This window comes from Aotus nancymaae, unplaced genomic scaffold (genome assembly GCF_030222135.1).
Source record: "Aotus nancymaae isolate 86718 unplaced genomic scaffold, 86718_ANA_hifiasm-v0.15.2.pri h1tg000040l, whole genome shotgun sequence".
Classification (NCBI taxonomy): domain Eukaryota; kingdom Metazoa; phylum Chordata; class Mammalia; order Primates; family Aotidae; genus Aotus; species Aotus nancymaae.
Window position 1 is genome coordinate 90,334,537 of NW_026988454.1, and position 24,773 is coordinate 90,359,309.

The window sequence follows — 24,773 nt, forward strand, 5'->3', positions numbered from 1 at the left end:
GCTGGATGCTTGTGAAGTTCTCTTCTGGCTCCTCTTGTTCTCAGTAAAACGTGAAGCAAGCTCATCAACTAAGAGTAAGAATCAGCAAGCAGGTACAGGAAATCTGACAGAAGTGTGTAGCTTTCCAGGAGGGTGCAAAACTGAATTGGACCAGAGAAATATAGAGTGATTTTACTTAAGGATCATAAATTTAAAGTGAGTTCTAATGTTTGTTTTTCTCCAGCCATGCTCAGCTATACAAAGATTCAGGTAAGGAGTAGGCAGTGGGTTGAATTTAACCATGATTATGGTTTTGCCTGTCAAGTACAATAATTGAGGGGCAAGGGAGCTGTCATCCACAAGGGCAAGGTAATAATGATATTCTTCCTCATTGACCTCCGTATATTTAATTGATTCCATTCATTATTTATTTATGGAAATATTGAAAGTGTCTGGGAATGCAGATTGTACTAAAATATACTTTATACATAAACTATCTCTTTTCCATATTTTTTTTGGTGTTTATTCACAAAAGAATTTCTATTTGCCTTTTCACCTAGGATATTATCTTTAACAAGATAACTGTGTCCTAAGCCTCTGATATTAGACACTTAAAAGGGGGACAGAAATTTCAAAGAGGAGTTGCAATAATGTAGGTGGGCAAGACATAAGAAGCATTTTTTATAGTCTAATCGTTTTTAAAAACAAATCTAATTCATACATGTATTCTTTTAAAAAGTAAATTTCCACACATTTTTCATTAATTCACTTAATTAATATGTGTTACATCTCTGTCATGTACAAAACATTGTACTAGGCAAGCGCCAAGATGAATTGGGAAGGGGAGGGCAGGATTTCAATACAGATCCCAAAGGTATTTGCAGTCTCCAGGGAGAAACTCATATATTTACCGCAAATTATTATTCAAGACAGGACAAAGGAAGCACTACAACACAAGTTTCAAGGCATTTGTTTCTCTAGTTTACAGCTATATGCCATAGCAGACCTGAAACAGTAGTCTCTTAATGAATACAGGTGAATCTATGAATTCCATAGAGATGTGAACCACCCTGGAGGAACAGGGGGGAGCAATGAATGAATTCTGAATATGGGATCTGAGGAAGCATAGTGGAGAATGTAATATTTCACTGGCTCTTGAAAGAAAAGTAGAAACACAACAACAGAGAAGGAAGAGAATGGTCCTCTCATCTGAAAGACAAACCAGACAGGAGCACTGCAGTGCAGAAGCAGGAAGACTTCAGGGCATAGGCATAGTCTTGTCTGAGGGCTGAGGAATAGCATAGTGAAAAAGTAAGTCAGAAAGGAAGAGTGGTAGGGACAGAGTGGGAATAAGAACCAAGCTGTGCTGGTAACAAGAATACTTCAAACCAAAACACTTTAAAAATACATTTAAACCATGACATATCAAGAAAATTCGTTGGCTGCATTTTTCCGACAAACCAGTTCTAAAATATGTCTAATTTTACACTTTGTGATTTCATGCTATTACTGATATTTTATTTTATAATTTTTGTAGGTACCGGTTTTTACTGATTTATAAAATGTTATTCTACTGACTAATGAAAATTTTGAATAAAGCTTTAGAGATTTTACTTTAAGAAAAAGGGAAAGGAAAGGAAGAGTGATCCCAGCAAGTGGAATGCCTCGATTATCGGATAAAGGCCTTCTTACTGAGCACTTACACTGTGTCTGACACTGTTTTAGATGCTGCCCATGTTATAACTCATTTACTACCATAGAAACCCTGTGAGGGAGGTATTATTATTCCCCATTTTATGGTGAGGAAACTCAGGATGCACGTGGAGGTCAAGTAAACCCGCATTATACAACTCGTAAGTGACAGCACCAGGCCCTGTGTACCGTCAGTTCTATGAAAACCTTGTGAATAGTTGAGTGACATTATATGATTTGTGTTGCTACTACCTTTTTCTTTCATAAACAATGAACATATCTAAGTTACATTCAGAAAGTAAGCATCATGCATATTACAGCTGTTCCTCATCTATATTTAGAAGTTCTGAATACTCAAATGTATTACTTTCCATTTCTGTCTTTACTTTATTCAATGATACGACTATTTCCAAAACCTATTGGTTTAAAGGTTGTTTTCCGAGTGTTTAATCTATAATTTAAAATAATACCATTGTATTTTTTCTTAATTTATAATTTATTTAGCTAAACTCTTCTAATATTCTCTTACTCCAATATTCTTTTTAGAACTATCTAAAGTAGGGAAAATATGAGAAAGTATTTATGGAAGTAGCTGTAGCTTGGTGTTTGCTGTACCAGAGGGCAGAAATAGGACTGATATATGGAAGTTATCAGAAAGTAATTTTCAACTCAAACTAAAGGTGGTTATTTCTTTTTTCTGAAATCACTTTGCCCTTCTCTTTGTAACTTTGAATTTCATTCAGAGGTAGTTGTTGATGGCAGCCAATTCATCATCATGTAGGTTATACTCATTTTGTCATCATCTTAGAGATTTTCTCCCTCAAAAAATTTTCCAGTCTTCTATCAAATATGCTCCATTTTGTAGCAAGTCTTCCAACTATCAATTCATTCTCATTAAGCTTTCACCTCCTCTTTTCAAATACTTACATAAACCAAAGATATCGAACTTATAAAAGTGTACCCAAAGAATCTTTAAAAGTTCAATTTAGTATCAACATTACAATTTATGCAGCACTGGTGAACAGCATCTAATCTGGTCTCATTGCCTTACTCAAGAGTGCTTTCATTAGTTCCAGCAACTATTAGCTCCTTTTACCTCATTGAAATCTGTAACAGGCTTTGTCACTGAGGCCTGTCCTACAGACATCTTTGGACTCAGGTGAGTTCCTGCCCTCTCACCTCGTCTCTAGTGAGGATGGGGCTGAGGCATAGACAAAAGATTCTAATCCCAACAGGAGGGTTCTCTGTGGTTGGTTTTATGTCACAGAAACAGAGTAGTGTGAGGTATCTAATATTTGTGATACAAAAAAAAAAAAAAAATGGAGGTTGTTCCTTCAGCCAAGAGAACCTAAAGTAGAAAAAAATATGAGGAAGTGTTTATGGAAGTGGCTGTAGCTTGGTGTTTGCTGTACCAAAGGCAGAAATAGGACTGATATGTGGAAGTTATCAGAAAGTAGTTTTCAACCCAAAGGAAGGAATTTGCTAAGTGGAGATATTCAAAAGTGGAACATGGTATTTCTTAGAGGAAGGAAACAACCATTTGTAGAGTATTTGTCTTGGGTCTTCTCCAGCAAGAGATATTTAAAACTGGGTGACCTCATAATTTATTTTCCAAACAGGGACACATTTGAGAATTAAAGGATAATAGCTACAAACTGGGGTATCCCAGGCAAATGGATTCATGTTACCCTAATTCACCCTTGTAGACCTCCGCTGTGTGGACTTGTTGACGTGGAGAACAGGGAAATACTGACCCTAGTAGGGGAAAGGGAAAGATGGGAGTTCACGGAAGTGCTGAGAAACAGGGAAAATCTGTGACCCTCTCACCCCCGCTTCAGTACCCACCCTGATAGGATGAAGCCTAAAGACCCATATCAAATAGGATCTCTGTCAGCGAGCCTGGATATGAGCAAAGTGTTAGGCTCCAAAAGGATCCTCCTGGGAAAAATTCCAGGACAGCAACATTGTTCCTAGAGCCAGGGTAGAGTAGATACTCTTCCCAAGCCAAGTTACTCAGAGAGTTCTACAGGGCATAACATTAGACAGTAAGAACAGGACCAGCCCCAAAGGACCAGAGATTGTGGGGATGACAAGGTACAGAACAGGACCAGCCCAATAGCAGGACCCCATATATTACAGGCAGGCACAGTGAGAAGCATGGAGAAGGTCAGGTGTATAGGGGCACAGTCTTCCTAATATGGTCTGTATTACACCGTCTAGGCCTACAAGTACCCAGTGAGGCAGCTGCTTCTTCCATTCTAAATGGCAATTAAAATATAGTAACAAAAACTTACTTTTTACTATGACAAGTCTATTATAATCTATAAACTGCTTGAAAGGATCATTAAAATTAATATTCCTAAAAAAAATTCACATATGACTAACTGTAATGGGTACTAACAGCTGTGTGCTCAGCTCCTATCCCTCTCTTGCACTTTGCCCCGAGACCGAATGGGCACCTTTCACTTTGCCATGTAGCCATGTTGACTCAGGAAAAACTGATTCCAACTCCTGTTTAGAATGAGCCACTTCAGGCAATCCCAGTTCCCTGCCCTGTAATTACTCAGATCAAGCCAACAGCACTGGTATATCCCTTGCAACTGGTCTGGCTCCAGGCACATGGCCTAAGTCAGCTAGACCTAAGGGAAAGGTTATTTTTCAACATGAATGAGAGTCAAGGTGGTGATCCAGTTGCTGCTGGCCATCATCAGGGGAATTCGATGGAAGCCTGTTGGTGGATGATATCACCACATGAAGGGACAGAACCAGAGAAGTCAGAGCCAGACCTCCATTTCCACCAGACATTCTCCACCTCTGGCTTTCCTTTGGTGGTGATAACTTTCTTACTGTGTAAGCCAGTTTGAGATACATCATCTTGATTCTTCATCTGGAAACATCTTAGCAGATCTATAAAATAGTGATTCCCAAACCTGCCTGCATATTGAAATTACACAAGGATCTTCAAAAATTGTTGATGCCTATAATCTACCCAGAGATTATGATTTATGGGTCTAGTGTGTCGTTGGGTGAGCCACTTAATCTCTAAATTTCCTCCCTTCCTGGAGATTCTAAGAATGTACCTCTGCCTAAGACAAACACAGGGCACTCTGAGACTCCTCAAAGTGATGGGAATATGTGTTCCCATGTGGACTTTCTCCACCCTCCACAATATTGAGGGACTTTTATGCTTTGCAACAAGATTTGAATTGCTCTTCAGCTATCCTGCTTGGATTCCCCTTGTATCACATTTCAGAAAAGATGGGTTTGAGATACTTCCCTAGTAAACTAGGATTATAAGTCTCTATAAGCCACATGCTTGGAGTCTCAAGAGGCCATAGTAAATGGTCCCAACTGTTCATCAATAATTTTTTAATGGTAGGATGGATAAAAGGAAAGAGATGGAGTAAAAGAGGAGGAATTGAAATCTGACTACACTGTTATCATGCTCTGCCACCCTCTCTTTTCCTCTCTCTTTCTCCCAAACCCAACATCAAAACCTAGGCCATTCTTTCACATTCATGTGTGAGTTAGATCTGACTACACTGTTAACACACACTGCCGCTCTGAGCTTCAGTACCCTAATCACTGATGAACTGAGAAAAATGATAACTGTTTCATCTATGTAGTAAAGCTTTTGTGAGGATATGAGATAATACATATAAAAATTCAAAATTAAAAAGTGCTTGATGAATGTAAGTTATTATTATGAGAGGTCCAGAAAGTTAAAAATGCAGTCTAGACCTAACCCTAATAGACACAGTCATGTCAGCATGATGAAACAGCTTAGAAGAGAGTTATGTTCTCTGCCAGCCTCCCCCTTTATGTTCTCCTCCTTCATCCTTCCTCTCACCACCCCTCATGAAACAGCAGGCTTGCACTGTCAATGCAACTCTAAGATACAGCCTTGCTCCAACCCCCTTTCAGCCAGATTGCCGTGCTCTGAGCCCTGCCCATAATGAATTCCTAGGGCAGCCACTAATAGGCAGGAAGGTTATTTTGTTGCATTTTTCCCCTAGGTTTTTAGAAGCACGCCACTTCCTCATCAAGAGTACACCTCTGGGCACCGCAATGCTATATCATTCCCTGCTTGAATTATATTATCTATCATAAGAGGCATCTCTTGAGAGGCTTGAGTGCTAAGTGGGGAGTGATTTTTAGAAAGATGTGTGGGAAATGGTTTCAATATTTGGCAATTCCTAAAGGCAAGATGATTTGAAACACTGACTTTTTAAAAATACAGTTGATCACCTCATTATACTATTCCTTTATTTCTGAAAATGCCTTATCATTTGGAATATTACATTTAGCAGTTGCACCAAGGTAGAAATTTCATAAACTAGAGGATAATAATTTTCAGTTTATTTCATTCATTTATCCATGTGTCACATATATCACATAAATGCATATATTCACCAGGATATCAATCTTTCTTTTACAGATATCTCCATTAAAATATACCATTCTGAAACTAAAGACATAGACAATGCCCCAAGAAATGAAACAACTGAAAGTATCGAAAAAATGTACAAAATGTCAACTCTGAGACGAATATTCGATTTGGCAAAGCATCGAACAAAAAGATCCGCATTTTTCCCAACCGGGCTTAAAGTCTGTCCACAGGAGTCCATGAAACAGATTTTAGCCAGTCTTCAAGCTTATTATAGATTGAGAGGTAAGGAAAGAGATGAAACCTGTTTAGCCCTGTGTTATTTCCATCCCTTCCCTTTCGTTCACCCGTAGGTTGCCTTTAGCCTAAAACTTCCAGGTCTGTCATTTAGCCACAAGAGTTATAAAAATCAACCTAGTGGTAATCTGATAATAATGAATAATAAACATTCAAAACTATTGTAGATATCAGCTCTTATGGCTTAAAATAATATCTTGTGCAGCACAGAACCAATAGGGCATTTATAAAGCAGAAAGTCTTGGCATCCAGATTTTACTCCTTAATTTTTTATTTTTGCCAACGCTCAATATTGCATTTTAATGTTGTTCATATGAGTAAGAAGCACAGGATGATTGCAATGTCAGGAATCTAAGCAAATTGATTTATGACTGAAGATTTCATTTTTCAAAAGCAACATTACGGTCCAGATCCTCTATTAAGTTTTTGTATTGCTGATCCAGCAGAAACTTTTAAAGTTTGGAAGCCTAGAGGCACGCCGAAGTGCAAAGGAGACACAAATTAAGAGTGGTTACCAAGATATAACGCAGGAGTGTTAGCAGAATTTACAACACAATTACAGTGGTTTCTAGCAGAGTTACAGCGCACTTTTTACCCCAAGACTGCGAAACAGGATTCTGATAGCATTCCCAGAAACCATTAAGGAGTTAATCACAGCACAGACATCAGTGGCTGTCCTTTTCATTTACTTACAATGGATGACAAAATTCTCATGGTTCTTTTTTAAAAGAGAAAACCGAATCTTTGGTAGCAACTATTAAAATTCCCCAGGTAGCTCCAAAATATGCAAAATATCTTGTCTGAGTCCTAAATTCAATTTATCTTACATGTGAAAGTTGAGGGTTTTACTGATTTCTACCTTGATCACACTAGATGTTTGCTTCCATCCAAAAAGCAGAGCTACTCTGCTCTATTTAAAGCCCATCTACTAGAGCAAGCTGGTTCAATTCCAGCCTATGATGTGCTGTACACTACGACAACTGAGTACCCGTTTCACAATACTGACATCCAGCAAACTTCTCGGATGTCTACTTCTGTTAGATGTGCCCGGGAAAAATTAATCTGAAGAGATTTTATTGGGTTTTAGAAGCTAACAGTCTCAAAAATATCAAGCCTTATGTTCCTCATGTGTCTCATTTTCTATGGAAGTAAAAAGATATTTGCTTGCTGAAAGAAGCCACGCCCATAGAAAAGTGTAAAGTACTGGATCATAGTCAGAAAGAAGACTCTCACTATAGAAAATCAAGGGCACTATATTACTATTCTGAGGTCCTAGAATACTAGAGTACTATATTAATATTCTGAGGTCCTGAGGTACTAGCCAAGGCTTGTTGGTGGACACAGAACGCAAAGAGCCCATTGGGAAAATAGAGAAAAGACAGTGACATGCCTAAATTACTAATTTTGAGTGTGCCTACACACTGATCAGATAATGACCCTGGTAAATTCTATACTGTTTGCTCAGGGATGGACATACATATAGTATTTGCATCACACTGAATACGAATGCAACTATTCCTATTTTCATGGAACTGCTAACTCTTTACAACATTCGCAAATAGGATTCACTGCAGGTATTTAGAACAGACTATTGCTACATCAAAATTTTTAGCTCTGAATTTTTATTCTCAGCCCTTTATTCTTGATTAGGGTGCCTCTTTCATTCTTGCTTCCTTGGATGAAACAAACCATTGTTTTTCTCCCCACAGCGATGACAGTCCATTATCTTTATGGCTGCCCCTGGGTAATATGAAATTTTACTATTCATCAGTATAGGTTTCTTAAGAACAAATTGGTTCACAAAGAAACAAGAAATAAGACCCAGCTACAAAGCAGTGTTCCTTTGACAGAGTAACCCACTTACTGTTCTTGTTGCTACTTTTACTAAATTATCTGTTGACATCTTTCAAACTTAGAGAAGAGAAAGTGCCCATATTCCTAAATCAAATGGAACATTGAATTATTTCATTTCCCAGGGCTTAAAAGCAACACAGTGAAATGTTCTGAGCTTTGTGGTAGAATCATAAACATGCTTATCCCAAAGCACAAATACAAAAGAGGCAAGTGTGTTTCTGCTAATCTACAGGCTCAACTCTGTGCCCCAGCCAAACTTCTTGCTATAGGGATGCCTCCCTTCAGACCTCACCTCACCCTCACCTGTGTCTCTCCCTCTCTTTCCCTCTCTTTCTGTCTCCCACATCCAACATCAAAAGCTAGGTCTTGGCCAAGCACGGTGTCTCACGCCTGTAATCTCAGCACTTTGGGAGGCTAAGGTAGGCGGATCACCTGAGGTTGGGTGTTCAAGACCAGCCTGGCCAGTAAGGTGAAACCCTGTTTTTACTAAAAATACAAAAATTAGCCAGGTGTGGTCGCACATGCCTGTAATCCCAGCTACCGAGGAGGCTGAGGCAGGAGAATCACTTGAACTCACAAGGCAGAGGTTGCAGTGAGCCAAGATCTTGCCATTGTACTCCAGCCTGAGCAACAGAGCAAGACTCTGCCTCAAAAAACGAAAAAAAAGTGAAATCTTTCTTTCACATTTATGTGTGCCTTAAAGAAGGTTATAGATGGATAGAGTCCTAGTTCTTGCTACTCCATGTTGTCTGCAGATCAGCAGCATCACCACCACCTGGAAACTTGTTAGAAACCCAGAATCGCAGGTCCCACCCCAAACTTACCGTCAGAATCTGCATTTTAACAAGTTCCCCAGGTAAAATTTATTTGTACTTTAAAGTTCTAGAAGCACTAATCTAAAGAACATCTAGCCAACACTCCTGTTGTACAGATAAGAAAACTGAGATTTGCTAAAGTAAAGTGGCATGTTCAGGGGCACGGCTGGCAGCAGAACTGGGGTAGAACCCAGTGTCCTGATTCCTATTCCAACGTGTTATTTCTCCCTCTAATGTGTGCACAACCCTGTGCTGGGCAGTTTCACATTCCACTGGTCTAGAATAATACTAATTGCAAATAACAGTCTGCAGGCCCGGACCTCCAATTACAGGCAGCCATGCCTGGCCTCCAGAGTATGTGCTCCCTGAGGTTCTTCCTACATCATCAAATGACTTAGGACGTGACCTTCAGCAGAGAGGCTGACATTCTTTGATTTCAGGCATTGGCTGGCAACTGTAGGAAGACTGGGTGGCGGTGGAAGGGAGTGACCAAGGTGCTGGATTTCTCTAGAACCACCGTGGCAGTCCCTCCCAGTAGGTTCAAAGGAGGATAGTACAGAACAGGTAAATCAAAGGTTTAGAAAAGTCCAATTTTGAGAAGTTTTCAGATCCCTCCCAGCCCTGAGGTCCTTTGATGCCGCAACTTTCAAGGGTTTTTCTGATACTTCTCCAGTAAAGATGGGGGACTATCCTGGTGTGTTGTGGGCTGGTGTTCCCAATCATGGAAAGATTCTGTGCCTCCTGGCTTGTAAGAAGCTTCGATGTCAGAGGAGCCACAAAGAAAGAAAGCCTGCCCCTCTGAAAGAGTCTGAGATTTCATTCTTAACATTATGAGTCCTATAAACTACAATGTCACAGGGAGAAAATTCTTCCAGCAACTTCAGACATTGTGCTTCAGGGAGAAGGTTATTTCAGGGCCCTTATGGAAGGTTTGATGGGTCTGTGTAGTTCTGTGTCCTGTGGTAGGAAAGAGGACAGCAGGGAAAGGAGCAGAACTAGGAAGATGAATGCACCAAAAATAACACCTCCTACTTGACTGCTCAGCCTGAGTCTCCCCAACCATACTTCTCTTGCCTGCAGAAATCTCTGCATAACTGGTGATGCATCCTCAGGCTATATAACCCCAAGGAAAATGAACTTCTGTATACATTTGTCTACATCAGTTATGCTGCCTGCAAGTCTGAGTTTGGATTCAACTGGGAGCAGCTAGGCTAAATGAAGAACACAATTAGTTCAAGACTTAAATAAGAAAGAAATAAAAGCAAGTCTTAATCTGAGACCAAAAGCGACAAACTCAAGGTTGTGCCTAACTTGTAAACAGAGGAGATTATCATATAATTTCTTCCCTGATGTTTCACATGCAGATATTATCCATGAAAGTCACCAACATTTAAATATTGTCCATGAAAGTCACCAAAGACAGTGCTAGTTTATTTTATGTACTGTTGCATCTCTGGCACTTATATGGGTTTTGAATTAAAGTAGCGGGTCCATTGGAAAAAGATGGAAGAGCAAAACAACACCCCTAAAGACAGTGTGGAGTATGTAGGAAAGAAGGCTAGCAAGGGCAACTGGTTTGCTTAGATTGGACATACAACTGTTAGTGTCTGGACAAATCTGAAAACAACTGTCACTTCCTTCTTGCATATTATGTAGACTATTGACCAGAGATGAAGGGACAGAGACAGGTTGCTGGTTTGTATCAGAAAAGATATTAAAACTTCTTGATTCTTGCCTTGCAGTAGACAGTTCACAAAAATGAACTCTGCAAGGTGAGGTATTCCATCGCCTCCCACATGTTGATCCCTGTTATTTCCCCCAATGTGAGAAACCAGATGGCACAATTGAGGTGGACAAGACTGCACCCTCTCCTGTCTTTGTGGGTTACTCATTAAAAGATCAATTACCTTGAAGTTTCTAGTCAGGTTTCTGCTAGTAAATGACCTGAGCTTCTATTGATCTGGAATTTTCTTCTTAAAGCAGAAAGCTAAGAGAAATCCAGACATGGAATAAGTGGGTGGGAGGGAATAACGTATAGGCATAAGAGTCTCCAGACTGGTCTTGTCTCACCCTATTCCTCCCCATGGCCCTTTTACTCGGCACAGCAGCATCTCTTTAGTAAGTCAGTTGGTATCAGCCTCTGCCCTAAAGGCTCCAGTTGTTGCCATTGCTCTAGAAGTAAAAATCAATGTACTACAATTGCTTATAGTGGAGGCTTCCAACATTTTTTGCTCACTTAAGTCCCTAAAACAACTTTTAAGTCACATAATCCCCTTACATACTTTTCCATTGACATCTGAAGTTTTTGTCAAGTTTAAATTATTAAATAGGATGTAATTTTGGTGAGTTGTAAATATGGATATTTAAAATAAAACTAGAATTGGATCATTCTTATGTATCCAGTAGAATCTACCATAGCCACTCAATACTTACCATCAAATTCTTTTAACAGATATGTAAGCAAACTCTTTTTAACGGTAGGAAATGTCACAGGGTTCCTTTTCCTCCATGCACTCACATTTCCATTTCACTTCCCTCCTCAGTCCCATTTTAATCTAATTTATGTTTATGCTTGAAAATCTGTTATTGATTGATCTAAAATACTTTTTGGTAACCAAAATATGAACATAAATTGAAATTGCATTTTTTTGTTTCTTGTGACTACAAGATTTATGTGTAAAAAGAAATTTCTTGTGGATTCAGTTGTGTTTATCATTTTTAATATATAATCAATTTAAATACATAGAGTTTCAGCTTTTATTGATGGATGAATATAGGGTGAGATTCAAGTTTTGTGGGTGTTAATGTTTATAAATACAAAATTGCAAATGCAAAATTCTAAACACGGCTTTGGAAGGAATCAGTGTTAAAAAAAAAACAAAGGGTCTATAGCTTACGCTTCCTTAGCTTCTGCCCCTGGATCAAAGTGGTTGCTTTGGTTTTGTTACCCTAGTTGTTCATATACAATTAGTCATTATTTATATTGTGCATTGCTAAAATGAGACTAGGTTTAACATCAATTTTATCCCTATTATTTTACTTAGTTTCAATTATGTGTTGAGAAAACTTCTTTTTATTTTATTTTATTTTTTTTTTGAAATAGAGTCTCTCTCACTCTGTAGCCCAGACTGGAGTGCAGTGGCGCGATCTTGGCTCACTGCAACCTCTGCCTCCTGGGTCCTGGTTCAAGCAATTCTCCTACCTCATCCTCCCAAGTAGCTGGGATTACAGGCATGAGCCACCAATGCCCAGCTAATTTTGTATTTTTTAGTAGATATGGTGTTTCACTATGTTGGCCAGTCTGGTCTTGAACTCCTGACCTCGTGATCTGCCCACCTCGGCCTCCCAAAGTGCTGGGATTACAGGCATGAGCCACCGCACCCGGCCTTGAGAAAACTTTACATAAATAACTCGATGGGAATAGATGGAGTTTTGTTATAGTACTGTTCTTATTCTTTAAATTCCTTTGTCATTAATATGCCAATAATCACGTTATGTTCTGTCATCATTATTTTTAATGATCTATCCATCAGCTGTCAACCTATTAGGACTCCTTCTAATTTGTTGAAAGCAAAGAATCATAAATCACCTAGATTGCCGAAATGTGTGTTATCCCTCAACTCAGTTCACTCTTTGTCAAACTCAGTACTGCTATTGCAAATTGTTCCTTCGTGTGGTAGCCCAGAGGCACTGGGCCACAATAAGATTAGGGATGGATGAATGGGGAAAGGATTGTGACCAAAAAGGAAGTGCTAATGAAAAGGTGTGTCTTTAGGAAGACCAATTTTAGGAAAGCTTGCACAGGAAAATGGAGACCTGGAAACTGATTCCCTTTAAATATTTTGTGACTGCTCATCACTTGGAAAGTCTTCAAGGACAACCAGGGAATCTGTACCCCAGTTTGGAGGCTGCTGGTATACAAAACCCTACACAATCTGTGTTCACCTCACCACATCTTTCTCTCTTCATCCTCTATTACTCTCAACCTTGTTCTGGCCACACTGACATCCTCCCTGTTCCTTCAATGCCCCTAGCACTCACAAACTGGGAGAATTTACTTTCCCCAAATGGCTCAAAAGTCACCTTTATAGTGAGGTCTTCTTCAACCACTCTATTTTAAATTACAGTCTCAACACACACACACACACACACACACACACACACACACACACACACACACCATAGTCCTATTTTCTTGCCTTTATTTTTCCTCATAGCATATACTAAGTACTCAATAAATATTTGTTAAATGAATTAACTTTTAGAGACTGTAAATTAGTGTCAGCATAAGCCATGAAATAATTTTCCATGTTATTAGACTTTGCCTGGGATTGCGCACAGGGACCCTCTTAGGCCATGGTCATTTTCCACCCCTAATGACTCTGTATTACAGTGTGTCAGGAAGCAGTATGGGAAGCCTATCGGATCTTTCTGGATCGCATCCCTGACACGGGGGAATATCAGGACTGGGTCAGCATCTGCCAGCAGGAGACTTTCTGCCTCTTTGACATTGGAAAAAACTTCAGTAATTCCCAGGAGCACCTGGATCTTCTCCAGCAGGTGAGCCTAAACACCACACGGTTATTTGGAACACTGCCCAAATAGTTCCCAGGCTCCAGCCCCTAGGCCTTTTGAATTGGTTTCCATGGCATAAGGGTTATTTAGAGAAGTGCTTGGAGGTATCTGATTAGACCAATAGAAATGCTATTCTTGCAAAATAATATGGTACAGTCAGTTTAAGTTTGAAGTGTAGTTTAAGGGAGAAGGAAATGAAAATGGACTTTAGCTCTTTAGTTGGCATTATCTCCTAGTAAAATTACTTTTTATCTTTATCTTTTTGCAGAGAATAAAACAAAGAAGTTTCCCTGAGAGGCAAGTACCCAAAATAGAGTGTGTGTGTGCTCTTGACTTTAAAAAGATAATATAATGGAGTGAGACTAAGCTATTGTACCTGTAGGATTTTATGTCAGCCACTGATTGGTGCATATTATTCTGACAGACAATTCATGCATATAATGTACTGAAGATAAATGAGTACATGAAATAAAAATAAATAGACCTTATAGATTTAGATAGACGTTTGCATTGTTTGCAGATAAAAGGAATTCATCACTATATGATACGTATCTAATGTGCACCTTTACTTGTAAGAAATACAGAAATTAAAATAGTTTGATTTTTAGAATTTATGGTAAACTATTAGTTACATCAAGATAATATTTAATACAATCAAGGAACAACCTGAATTTCGAACTCTCATTTGGTATTCTGTAAAGTGTTAACATCTCTCAAACTAAATTACTAAAGCTCTAAGTCATACCTTCAACAAGAACTGAATATCAAATAAGAAAACCAAAAAACAAAGAGAAAAGGAAATCTTCATTAGATTAAATGATTAAAGAAGACAGACATTGTTGTCAAACTCTAAACTCACAAAAATTACATACATCTTATGATATTTAGAAGCCTACATCTGAAGATATTACTACAAAGAGAGGCACAAATTTGGCCATATGAATTACTGACAATACTTTACAATGCCTTTTACATTTATCCCTTTGTTCCTATTCTTTTTGCCACTAACCTAGTCTAGGACCATGTTAATATACTCTGTGAAAAAATGTCTAATCTGATCTCCCTGACAGATTTCCTTGCCTCTAACCTTTTTCTCCTCCTTAACTTGCATAACTGCTGCTAGATTACTAAGTCTGAAATATTCCTTTTTTTACATCGAGTCCTGTTCAATGGCTTTCAAAAGATTCCTACATCTTCCTCTTGCCGTTCTGAATATCCACTCCCGACCTTCTCCAGCCCACTTCCGTATGCAGGAGGCTGAGTGGTAAGAACTGCTTCACTGGCATCCCTTGCCTCTGGCTTCTGGTTAGGGCCAGTCAGTGAGGAGGAAGAGATCAGAGAGAGAAGAGAATGCTGGTAGAAAATTTACACACACACCTGCAGAGTCTTTAAGGGCTATTGGCCTTCTTGAACTTCCACTCAGTTCCTGCCAGCCAGCTCTTTCCACAGAGCCTTCTCTATGTTTGGCTCCTGGTCTCCTCTCACCCTTCTTGGCTCCAAGAATAGTTTTAACACCCCACTGTTACTGACCCTGTGGGGTACTGCACTCTCCACTGTGGTTACTCCTATACTCTTCACACAACTCCATAAATAATCCCTTTATTGAACTTTGCACAAGTTACCTCCCTATGAGTCAGTCATCTGTTTCTTGCTAGAACCTTCACTGAGGCAGAAGCCAAACTAATCCAGACCTTTCACCTCCTGACCTCTCCAACCTGGCCTCCCATTATTTGTGATTCCACAGCTGCCATCTTACCTCTTCTTCATGGCCTATCAACCATAACCTACTCATTCGAATTCTGACCCTAGCCTTTCCCTCTTGCTTGGAATAGCCTGCCTTTTCCACTCCATCTATCCACATTCTACTCTCTTTCAAGCTCCAGGTGGAATCCAACAACACTAGGATGTCTTAACAGACTATTTGAGTTTGCAGCAATGGCTTCCTGCTTTGAACTTTGTGCTCTGTTTGGCACTTATATTTTTATTGAACACTTCCTTGCTTTCTCTTGTTTTCCTGCAGGAGTATAAACTTCTCAAGGGCAGCAACTGTTTCATATGAAGAAAATTTTCCCATCTACTGTACAAAAATGAGCAAAATCCTCATATATTTTGTTAATCAATTATATCTATCAAACCACTCTTTTATAGATTTTTAAAAGAGACTGCCAGGAGAAATAATATGACTAAGGAAAATCTTAGTACTAAAGTATTACCCTTTGTTCACAAAACACAGACATATTGATTCTCCTCATTTAAATATAGGATAATACTTTACTGATGCTTCCATTTTCAAAAAAGAAAAATAAAACAACGCAGTGTCTATCCGTAAGAAAAAAATCAACAGAATGTACCAAATATTGACAGACAAACATTAAAAATTATAAGAAACAATTACTCAAGCCAGAAAGAAAAAGAAATAGAAGCATTTCACCTATTCTTGTGCCTGCCAGCATTGCTGGAGAGAAAGAAAGGAACATGCAACAAACATTTTACATTAGCTATGGTGACCAAGTTGTTTTCAAAAAAGAAAGAAAGAAAAGAAATTATCTTGTAAATTTTTCCAAGAAGACAAAACATAATTTTCTCACCTTACTAACCCATAAATCTGTCGATTTCAAATGACTTTGAAATAAAGCCAGTGGAAGAACTGAGTAGCTCAGCGTCCCAAATTACAGCTTCTCAGTGATGGTATAGATTGCCAGCCTAGTGGCAGAATCACATCTTTTAGTAAAGGGTAAGAAAACATCATCCCACATTGTCCTGCACAAAGTGGACTGTTGACTTGTAACTAATGGAATAGCCAGCATTTTACTAGCTATTCTTCTCAGTTATTTTCCTTTTTACAGCAAGACAGAGCAGAAGATGAAAGTGATATTAAGAGGAAGGAGAGCTTACTATAAACAAAGATCTGTAAAGTAAAAAACAAATCATCTAGGTTATAAGTGCTGTAATGTTTGATATAGAGTAGTTAAATAGGATCTCCATAAAAACCGTTTATTAAGTACATAGTATAATTCCAGAAAAAAAAAATAACAATAATAGCTGATTTCAAATTCCACTATAGAGACTAAATTTTTATCTGGCCTGTGTGCATCACTGTAGTCACCCATGTTTACAACTGACATCTGTTCTGATTGGCCAGAGCCTGTAGCAGACTTATTGATAATATTTTGTATATTGCACATTAACAATCTGACAGAATTGGGTGTAGCAGAAATATGTAGGTGATACTATTGGCTATGACCAATTCTAGATAACTGTACTGTAAATCAACAGAACACCTAGCCATTTCCCTGGGCCTTCCCATCATCATGAGCCACAGAAAATTAGGTCAAATATGTTGGTCAATTACTACTATATTATACTAACACAGACACAATGCTTTGGGACCTAACAACTTATAGTAACGTACCTTTCAGTGTGTTTCAGAAGATAATACTACCACTGTTGCAGGACTTCTCCTTAGTTCAGCTAAAGACAGGGTCCTTGTCCGTCCCACGGCCATGAAAATTTAGGCTCGCAGATGGTTTGAAGGGTGAGTAAAGCAGGGTTTTATCGGGTGAAAAGGAAGAAAAGGCGGAAACAGGGACGCTGGCCTAGCTAGAGGACTTCCCACCCGAAGCTTGAATCTCAGGTTCCACACAGGAAGAGGAGGGGCCGGGCTCCTCCTCGCTGCAAGTGGCATGAATTTCCCGAGGTTCCACCCCAGTGGGCTGGCTGGTTGGAGTTTTTCTGAGGATCCGCTCCCCACCTGGCTGTCTCATTCTCCCCTCTAAAGAAGTACATCTAACAGCTGTTAAAGACCAATCTTAACTGCTTCCTGCTAACAGGGACCACTGTTTTGGGGAAATGGCAGTCAGAGCTCCCTCGGAGGTCTATTTAAAGGTTCCCAGCTGAAGGGGCAATTGTCTGAGGCTCTGCTTGCAAGACTGGAGTCTGATGGTCTTTTTTGCCATCATGTTGGGCTTCTGGGTTCCTTTCCACTGAGCCCAATTCTAAAATTAATTTCCCAATCCTTGGGAAATTAACTCTTCTGTTTGGAAGATGCATCTGAGGGGAGTGTAGTATGAAGACACAATTACCTATCAATCAGTGAAGAGAGAACAGAGGAGGAGAAGGGAAAAGGAAGGCATTTTTAAAGTAGTCCCAGGGGTTCAGGATGCATTTGAAAGGGGTACAGAATGAAGATGAATGGCTATCCATCTAGAAAGAGGGGAGTAGGCATCCCTGGTTTCCTTCTCTCCCTAACATATACTCAGGGTATGTAAAGGAGAGAATGAAGAGTCCTCTTTCCCTCGTTCATCCTTGCATCCTTGAGTCCCAGTGACTGTCGGGTCCCACCGTGAGTGCCAGAGCAGCTTGCACCCATCAAGCAGGAAGGGCCTAGAGAATAGGAATCAGCTGCTCTCACCTATGTCTCTATCCCTGCTACTGTCAGTAGCCTTGGAATTCCCTAGACCTCGTTTATGCCATAGATATTAATGTGGCTTTTATCCATGAAACAGGAAGCTTGGGGTTGGCTTCGTCAGCAAGTATCAGCCATGCTCACCTGTGCTGTGCCTTTTAACCTCTGTTGTTATTTGCCTCCAGATCCTTCATATCCTGTTTTCCCTCCTAGAGCTTTTACCTGAAGCTTGGAATTGAGTTTGAGACAAAAATATTTCTCAGGGGGTTGCAGTCTCCTTATCATAAGCTGAATGCTAAGGTGAAACTGTGGAACTGAGTCCAACAAGGAGAGAAACAGGTGTCTTGTGACACACCAAGATAACTGGTAGCTGTAGCTATGCCTGCTAAGATTTGGGTGCATGGTGCTTGGCTTTGGTTAGTTCCCTTGGTTTTACTTCCTTAATAAGGAAACCTCTGGGTGATGGGCACCCTGTTTATTCCATCAGCTGGCAGAATTTGCAGGGTAATTGCACAGCACTAGAATATTGATCCAGATTTCTACATTACCCATCCTTCTTGTTCTTTCTGAGCTGCAGCCAGGGATTGCTGGTTGGCTCACAGGAACAAGCAGGGTTAGTCTAAAATGTAGTCAAAAACTTAAAAACAACTAATGAGAGCCAGGCACAGTGGCTCACACCTGTAATCCCAGCATTTTGGGAGGCAGAGGTGGGCAGATCACCAGAAGTCGGGAGTTCAAGACCAGCCTGATGAACACAGAGAAACCCTGTCTCTACTAAAAATACAAAATTAGCAGGGCATGGTGGCACATACCTGTAATCCCAGCTGAGGCAGGAGAATTGCTTTAACCTGGTAGGCGGAGGTTGCAATGAGCTGAGATCGTACGATTGCACTCCAGCCTGGGCAACGAGAGTGAAACTCAGTCAAAAAAAAAAAAAAAAAAACTAATGAATTTATAATTTAATGAGAAATGGATGATAAGTTTTGAAACATAATTTCTCTCTCTCTCCAGTCCTCATATTTGTTAAAAACAACAACAACAACATTATAATAGGACAGAGTTGTTTGCAAATAGACTTTAGTTTTATACTTGGCCTGATTATTTACATAAAGTGCAGCAAGAATAATTATTTCTACATAGGCCTTTTGGATTGGCTTTGATGGAAGTCTGTTCCACAAGGTATCTCAGATAAGACCTTTTAATGCTGATCCCAGCTATGCTTTGTATCCTTAAATGCCTATGACTTGGGTGATCCTCTCCTCTTAAGGTCCTAAGTTAAAGTTGGAACTCCTGGACCTGTTAGAAAGTGACATTCTTTACTAACCATGGGTCAGGAACCCTGTACAGGGACTGCATAGATAAGGGTATGAGGCCAGTTTCCCCACTGGGCATTTATTGGCTCTGTAAGTTGAGATTGACTCCTTAAAGGGAAGCATACACTTCCAGTCAAACCCTTGGTAAAGTACCCAGTTTTTCTAAATGTATCTTGTTGCAAAAGAAAAACTGAATTCTCGTTGCACTGATGCAAACAACTATATTGCCACAAATTAAGAATACTCACAGATAGTTTCCAAATTCTAAAGGAATCAGGCAGAGAGAAACAAACGTGCTTCAAATTTTGGTTGCAGGAGTATACCTTACTTAATTATTAAAGCCTGTAAATAGTTCAAAATGTTTCCTTGACTCTGAAAAATAAAACAAGGATGAGCAATATTCCAAGAAAAAGTCAAAAGGTTGCTTCAGCTTTCTGAGTTCAGTTCATTTACTTAACTCTGGTTTTGCTTGATATTCGTGAGCATTTCAGCTCTTCATGAGTCCCGTACATTTTCCTTATTCCAATGTTACAATCTCCAAAGTTATCAGAAGCCTGTATTTGAGGATATATTCAAGGATGAGCAATATTCCAAGAAAAAGTCAAAAGGTTGCTTCAGCTTTCTGAGTTCAGTCCATTTACTTAACTCTGGTTTTGTTTGATATTTATGAGCATTTCAGCTCTTCATGAGTCCTGTAGATATTCCTTATTCCAATGTCACAATCTCCAAAGTTATCAGAAACCTGTATTTGGAAGTACCTGTTAAAGTCCTAGAGCTTATTATGAACCATCTTTTGAAAAGGATAAAACAAGACAGCAATTGTCTGTGAAGAGCAAAATGTCCAGGATAGTTACAGTTAGAACCACAATTGACAAATTTGGTTATCTCCATGGTTTACAATAACTTAACAACTTTAATTATGATTGATAGCACACATTTAGACATTAGAATTTTAGAAATCCCATAGAATTTTGGAACATAGATTAGTATTATTTACCAAGATATGACCTAAAGTAGACTGAACATTTTGACAATCTCATGTACCTAAATATGTCAAATAATCCTGTTTACCTCTTTTCTGGACATTCCAGGGGCCCTCTGGACTATCCATAAAGCTAGGTGTCAGGAAGAACAATTTTGAAACTGAAGTTTGATTTTGGGAAGCCTTTTAAATATGTTTAAAGAACTTGATATTATGAAATATAATTCCAGATTGTCATAAATTATTTATTGTGCCAAAACGATGACTCAGAAATCTTAAAGAAGCAAAAACCTTTTATAACCATTTACACATTTTGCCAAAGAGCAGATTAGTGCCTGAAGAAAACTTTGTTATGGTTATATTTTAATGCTCAATTTAGAGAAAAACCATATAATACCCTTTTTTGAATTTAGTCAATATGTTCACAGAGAGAACCTCTTCTGCAGGATTAATTTCTTCAATACTTTCACCACTTCTTTGAACCTTCAGCTTTTTCCTATCTAATTTAATACAATCCTTTAATCCTAGGCCAAACTTTACATTCCATGCCTTCTTATAACCTTTTACGATAAAAACATATTTTACTGTTTTTACACCACTTGCGCGTAAAACTATTTTTAGTAGTTTTAACTACATGTTATAATGGTAACTCCTAACAGTTTTTAACTTTAAGGTAAAACCTGGTAAGTTACTTTAATTGTGTACTAACTGCAGCCAAGGTTTGCCTTTATTAGTTAAGGGCGTAATTAGTTCCGTATATCCCCAGGCCTTACTGATTGTGAAGCCAGCAAGACAGTTCTCAAAACCCAAAAAGAAGTTTATAACCTAAAACACTTAGCAAACCTTGCATCTGACCTGAATAGCTTAGTTCACCTATTTACATTTTAATGACACCTTCATTTTACCAATAATTTTTATGGCTGTTTTTATTTCTCAAAGATTAAAGTCACATGCACTGAAAGGTACCACAGCTTTTAACTTCCTTTAAGAAAAATTAGATCCAAGTGCTTGTCTTTCTTTAGGCCAAATTAATTAGAGCTCTTTTGACAGACATCATACACAGTACACATACAGACAGGCAAAAGAAAACCCAGTCACTGTACAGGGCCATTTAAGAGACAGATCTAGAAAAACATGCAGATATCAAACCAGAGAGGGCTCATCCTTTAAGCCATAATTGCTAAACAAAGCCTTGCCACCAGAGTTACAAGCCATGCCCTCAGGATGTACAACAAGATGGAGGCTTGATTTTACAACCAAAACTTCACAGAGAATACAGTGATAATTGTTGGGGTGGGGGTCTGGTCTAGTAAACAGGAAAAAAGAACTTTAAAGGCTAACTGCCTACAGGGTGAAGAGAAAAGGAAAAAAAAGTTTAAAAATGCTTGGGGAAGAACCTCTTATTCTTATGCAAGTTCCTCCCCTAGGGAGAAAAGTTTAATTACCGTTCAATGAAGCCAAACCCCTTGGCCAGGGAAGGGGAAGGCTGCTGCGGAGGCATGTGGCTGGGAACAAGCCAGCCAGCTGTGTGGGACCCTTCGGCCAGGCATCCCAGCCCCAGCAGTGAGGGGAGAGCATCAGGGAGCTGGTGCTCCCTGCTCAATCCTGAAAAAGGAAGGAAAGGGCCATAAAAAGGCCCAGGAGTGACAGGGTATGGAAGCATGGTTTCTCTCAACCTCAAAAATTTGAGGATGAAAAGGCTTAGAAGCAACAGTGAGAGGTTTTGAGTCTCCATTTCACTCACCACTTCTTGAGCCCCATTTGGGTGCCAAAAATGTTGCAGGCCTTTTCCTTGGTTCAGCTAAAGACAGGGTTAAAGACAGAGTCCTTGTCCGTCCCATGGCCATGACAATTTAGACTCACAAATGGTTTGAAGAATGAGTAAAGAAGGGTTGTACTGGGTGAAAAGGAAGATAAGGGGAAAATAGTGACTTCTGCTAGGCCAGAGTCCCTGCTGGAGTGCTTCCCGCATGCAGCTTGAATCCCAGGTTCCACACAGGAAGAGGAGGGGCCAGGCTCCTCCCCGCTACAAACTGCGCAAACTTCCCAAGGCTCCACCCCATGGGTAGGCCAGTTGGAGTTTTTCTGGGGACCCCTTCCCACCTGGCTGTCTCACCACCACTCCTTTCTAAATAAAGTTTGTTAGAATGGGCCAACATTATACACAAATAGCTCTACCACCATGACCTTGGATCTGCTCCTAGAAACTCTTACACACCATCATTCCATGGCACTGAGAACCTACTCCCAACTTCCTGGCTGGTTACCATTACGGGCAATGGCTGTGCTCAGAATACAGATTTAGTAAACTTGTATCACTCAGAAATCTACCTCTTTCACATTACTGTAACAAGAATTACTTTATTAGATAAGCTTAATGACTCCAGATATGCAAGCTTGAGGGTCTGAGATCTTAGCAAGAATAGTGCAATCACAGATCACGTCATCAATTATCTCTAATGTTCAGAACACAGTGTAAGTGCAATGGAATGATAATCCATTAGGCCCCAAAGACCAGCTTTGTCTACCACAGAACCCCAGGACCACACAAAGCCAGGACAGTTGTGAAACACTGGAGTCAAACATAACCATTTTGGCAAGTTTTTTTTAATTTTTCCTCAATAGGAATATATTCAAATATTACTTCTGTAATTTAAAAATAGGTAAATCTGGTTTTAAACTATGCTTTTCCTATAACTTTTATGTCTACTCAATATAAGAAATTTAAATGTATGTTATCTATTGTCATCAAGTTCTTTTTTACCATCTCTTATTTTTTTCTATTGTACTAATAGAAAAGATGAAATATCCACAGAGAAGACATTGGGAGAGCGTGGTGAAACCATTGTGGTTTCAACAGGTAAGCTTAGATCTCATTTCTTTGCTTCTGAACTTTAATTCAAATCATGAAAGCATGTTATTTACAAAACAATTCCTAATTGAAGTTAATGTTTATAATTTACTTTCTGAAAACCAGCTTATATTTTTTATTTATTTATTTATTTATTTTAGATATATATAATTGCACTTTAGGTTCTGGGGTACATGGGCAGAACATGCAGGATTGCTGCATAGGTACATACACGGCAATGTGGTTTGCTGCCTCCATCCCCCCATCACCTATATCTGGCATTTCTCCCCATGTTATCCCTCCCCAACCTCCCTAACCCCACTGTCCCTCCCCTATTCCCCTCCAACAGACCCCAGTGTGTGACACTCCCCTCCCTTGTCCACAACTGGCTTATATTTCTAACCTTATAAAATAATTTAAATTTATTGTATAAAACTTGAAAAATATAGAAAAAAATGAAGGTAAAACCACTCAATATCTTAGTTTGGAAGCAACCATCATGAACATTCACTGCCTATTTTCTGCCTTCTTTCTTCTATTATATATACATACTACTGAGACTGTATTTATTTAGAGTTTGTATCATTTTTTTCCACTTAACCTAATACAAAGAATATTTTATAGTTCCACTAAAACTTCTTTAAAATAATCATTTTAATGACTTCCAACATTCTGTTGCATCCATACAGCTGTCATCAACTTAACCATTGCATTATTGTATTTGACATTACAAATAGTGTTTTAATTAAGATATTTAAACATAAATCTTTGTCAAATTACTAATTTCTCAAAATAGATTACTAAATCAAAGACTATGTATTTTAAGGCTTTTAATAGATTTTACCAAATTTGTTTTCCAGAAATTTTGTTACAATTTAAATAACCCACTGGCAGAAAAGACAAGAGCCTGTCTCATTGCAATACTTATCAATATTGAATATTACTATTTATTCTAGAGTTTGCCAAAAGGCAGAGAAAAATCATTTCTCCTATATTTATTACATGTTTGAAATTTCTCTTTCATGTATATTTCTATTGCAGTCTTCCAATTTTCCCATATAATCTAAGAATACTTTTAAATATATACAATAAGACTATCCTCTGGGCAATGTATTCCTCAGTTCATTTGATTTTTAGTAATGTAAATAATGTTTTAAGAAATTAATTTTTGATGACTTAAAATATAGAAATTGAGAAAATAGAGATTTGTAAATAAGTGATATTTTCTCATTCTTTACTGATATTCAGAGAAAGCTGCTGTGCCTATATTTCAGTTTTCAACTAAGTTCAACTAATTTATCTTTTCTAGACTGACTTGTAGCTAATAATCAGACAAGCCTAGTTGAATTTCAATTATAAATAGTTAGTGGTGGCCCTGTGTGATGGCTCACGCCTATAATCCCAGCACTTTGGGAGGCCAAAGTGGGCAGATCACGAGGTCAGGAGACTGAGACCATTCTGGCCATGGTGAAACTCCATCTCTACTAAAATACAAAAAATTAGCTGGGCGTGGTGGCATGCGCCTGTAGTCCCAGATACTCAGGAGGCCAAGGCAGGGGAATTTCTTGAACCTGGGAGACAGAGGTTGCAGTGAGCCAATATCATGCCACTGTATTGTAGCCT

The 24,773-nt window shown here is 38.9% G+C and overlaps 1 protein-coding gene across 2 annotated transcripts in view; it reads left to right on the top strand.

Annotated features, from left to right (window-relative positions):
• Window positions 1-24,773, top strand: part of IMPG1 (interphotoreceptor matrix proteoglycan 1) — a 155,040-nt gene that overhangs the window by 16,123 nt on the left and 114,144 nt on the right. The window contains exons 2-5 of one of the 2 annotated variants that reach the window (XM_064360910.1): window positions 6,110-6,343; window positions 13,418-13,584; window positions 13,868-13,896; window positions 23,095-23,159. In XM_064360910.1, the coding sequence (XP_064216980.1) occupies window positions 6,110-6,343; window positions 13,418-13,584; window positions 13,868-13,896; window positions 23,095-23,159 (495 nt within the window). The remainder of the gene's footprint in view (window positions 1-6,109; window positions 6,344-13,417; window positions 13,585-13,867; window positions 13,897-23,094; window positions 23,160-24,773) is intronic. The other variant, XM_064360911.1, reaches the window with a different exon arrangement.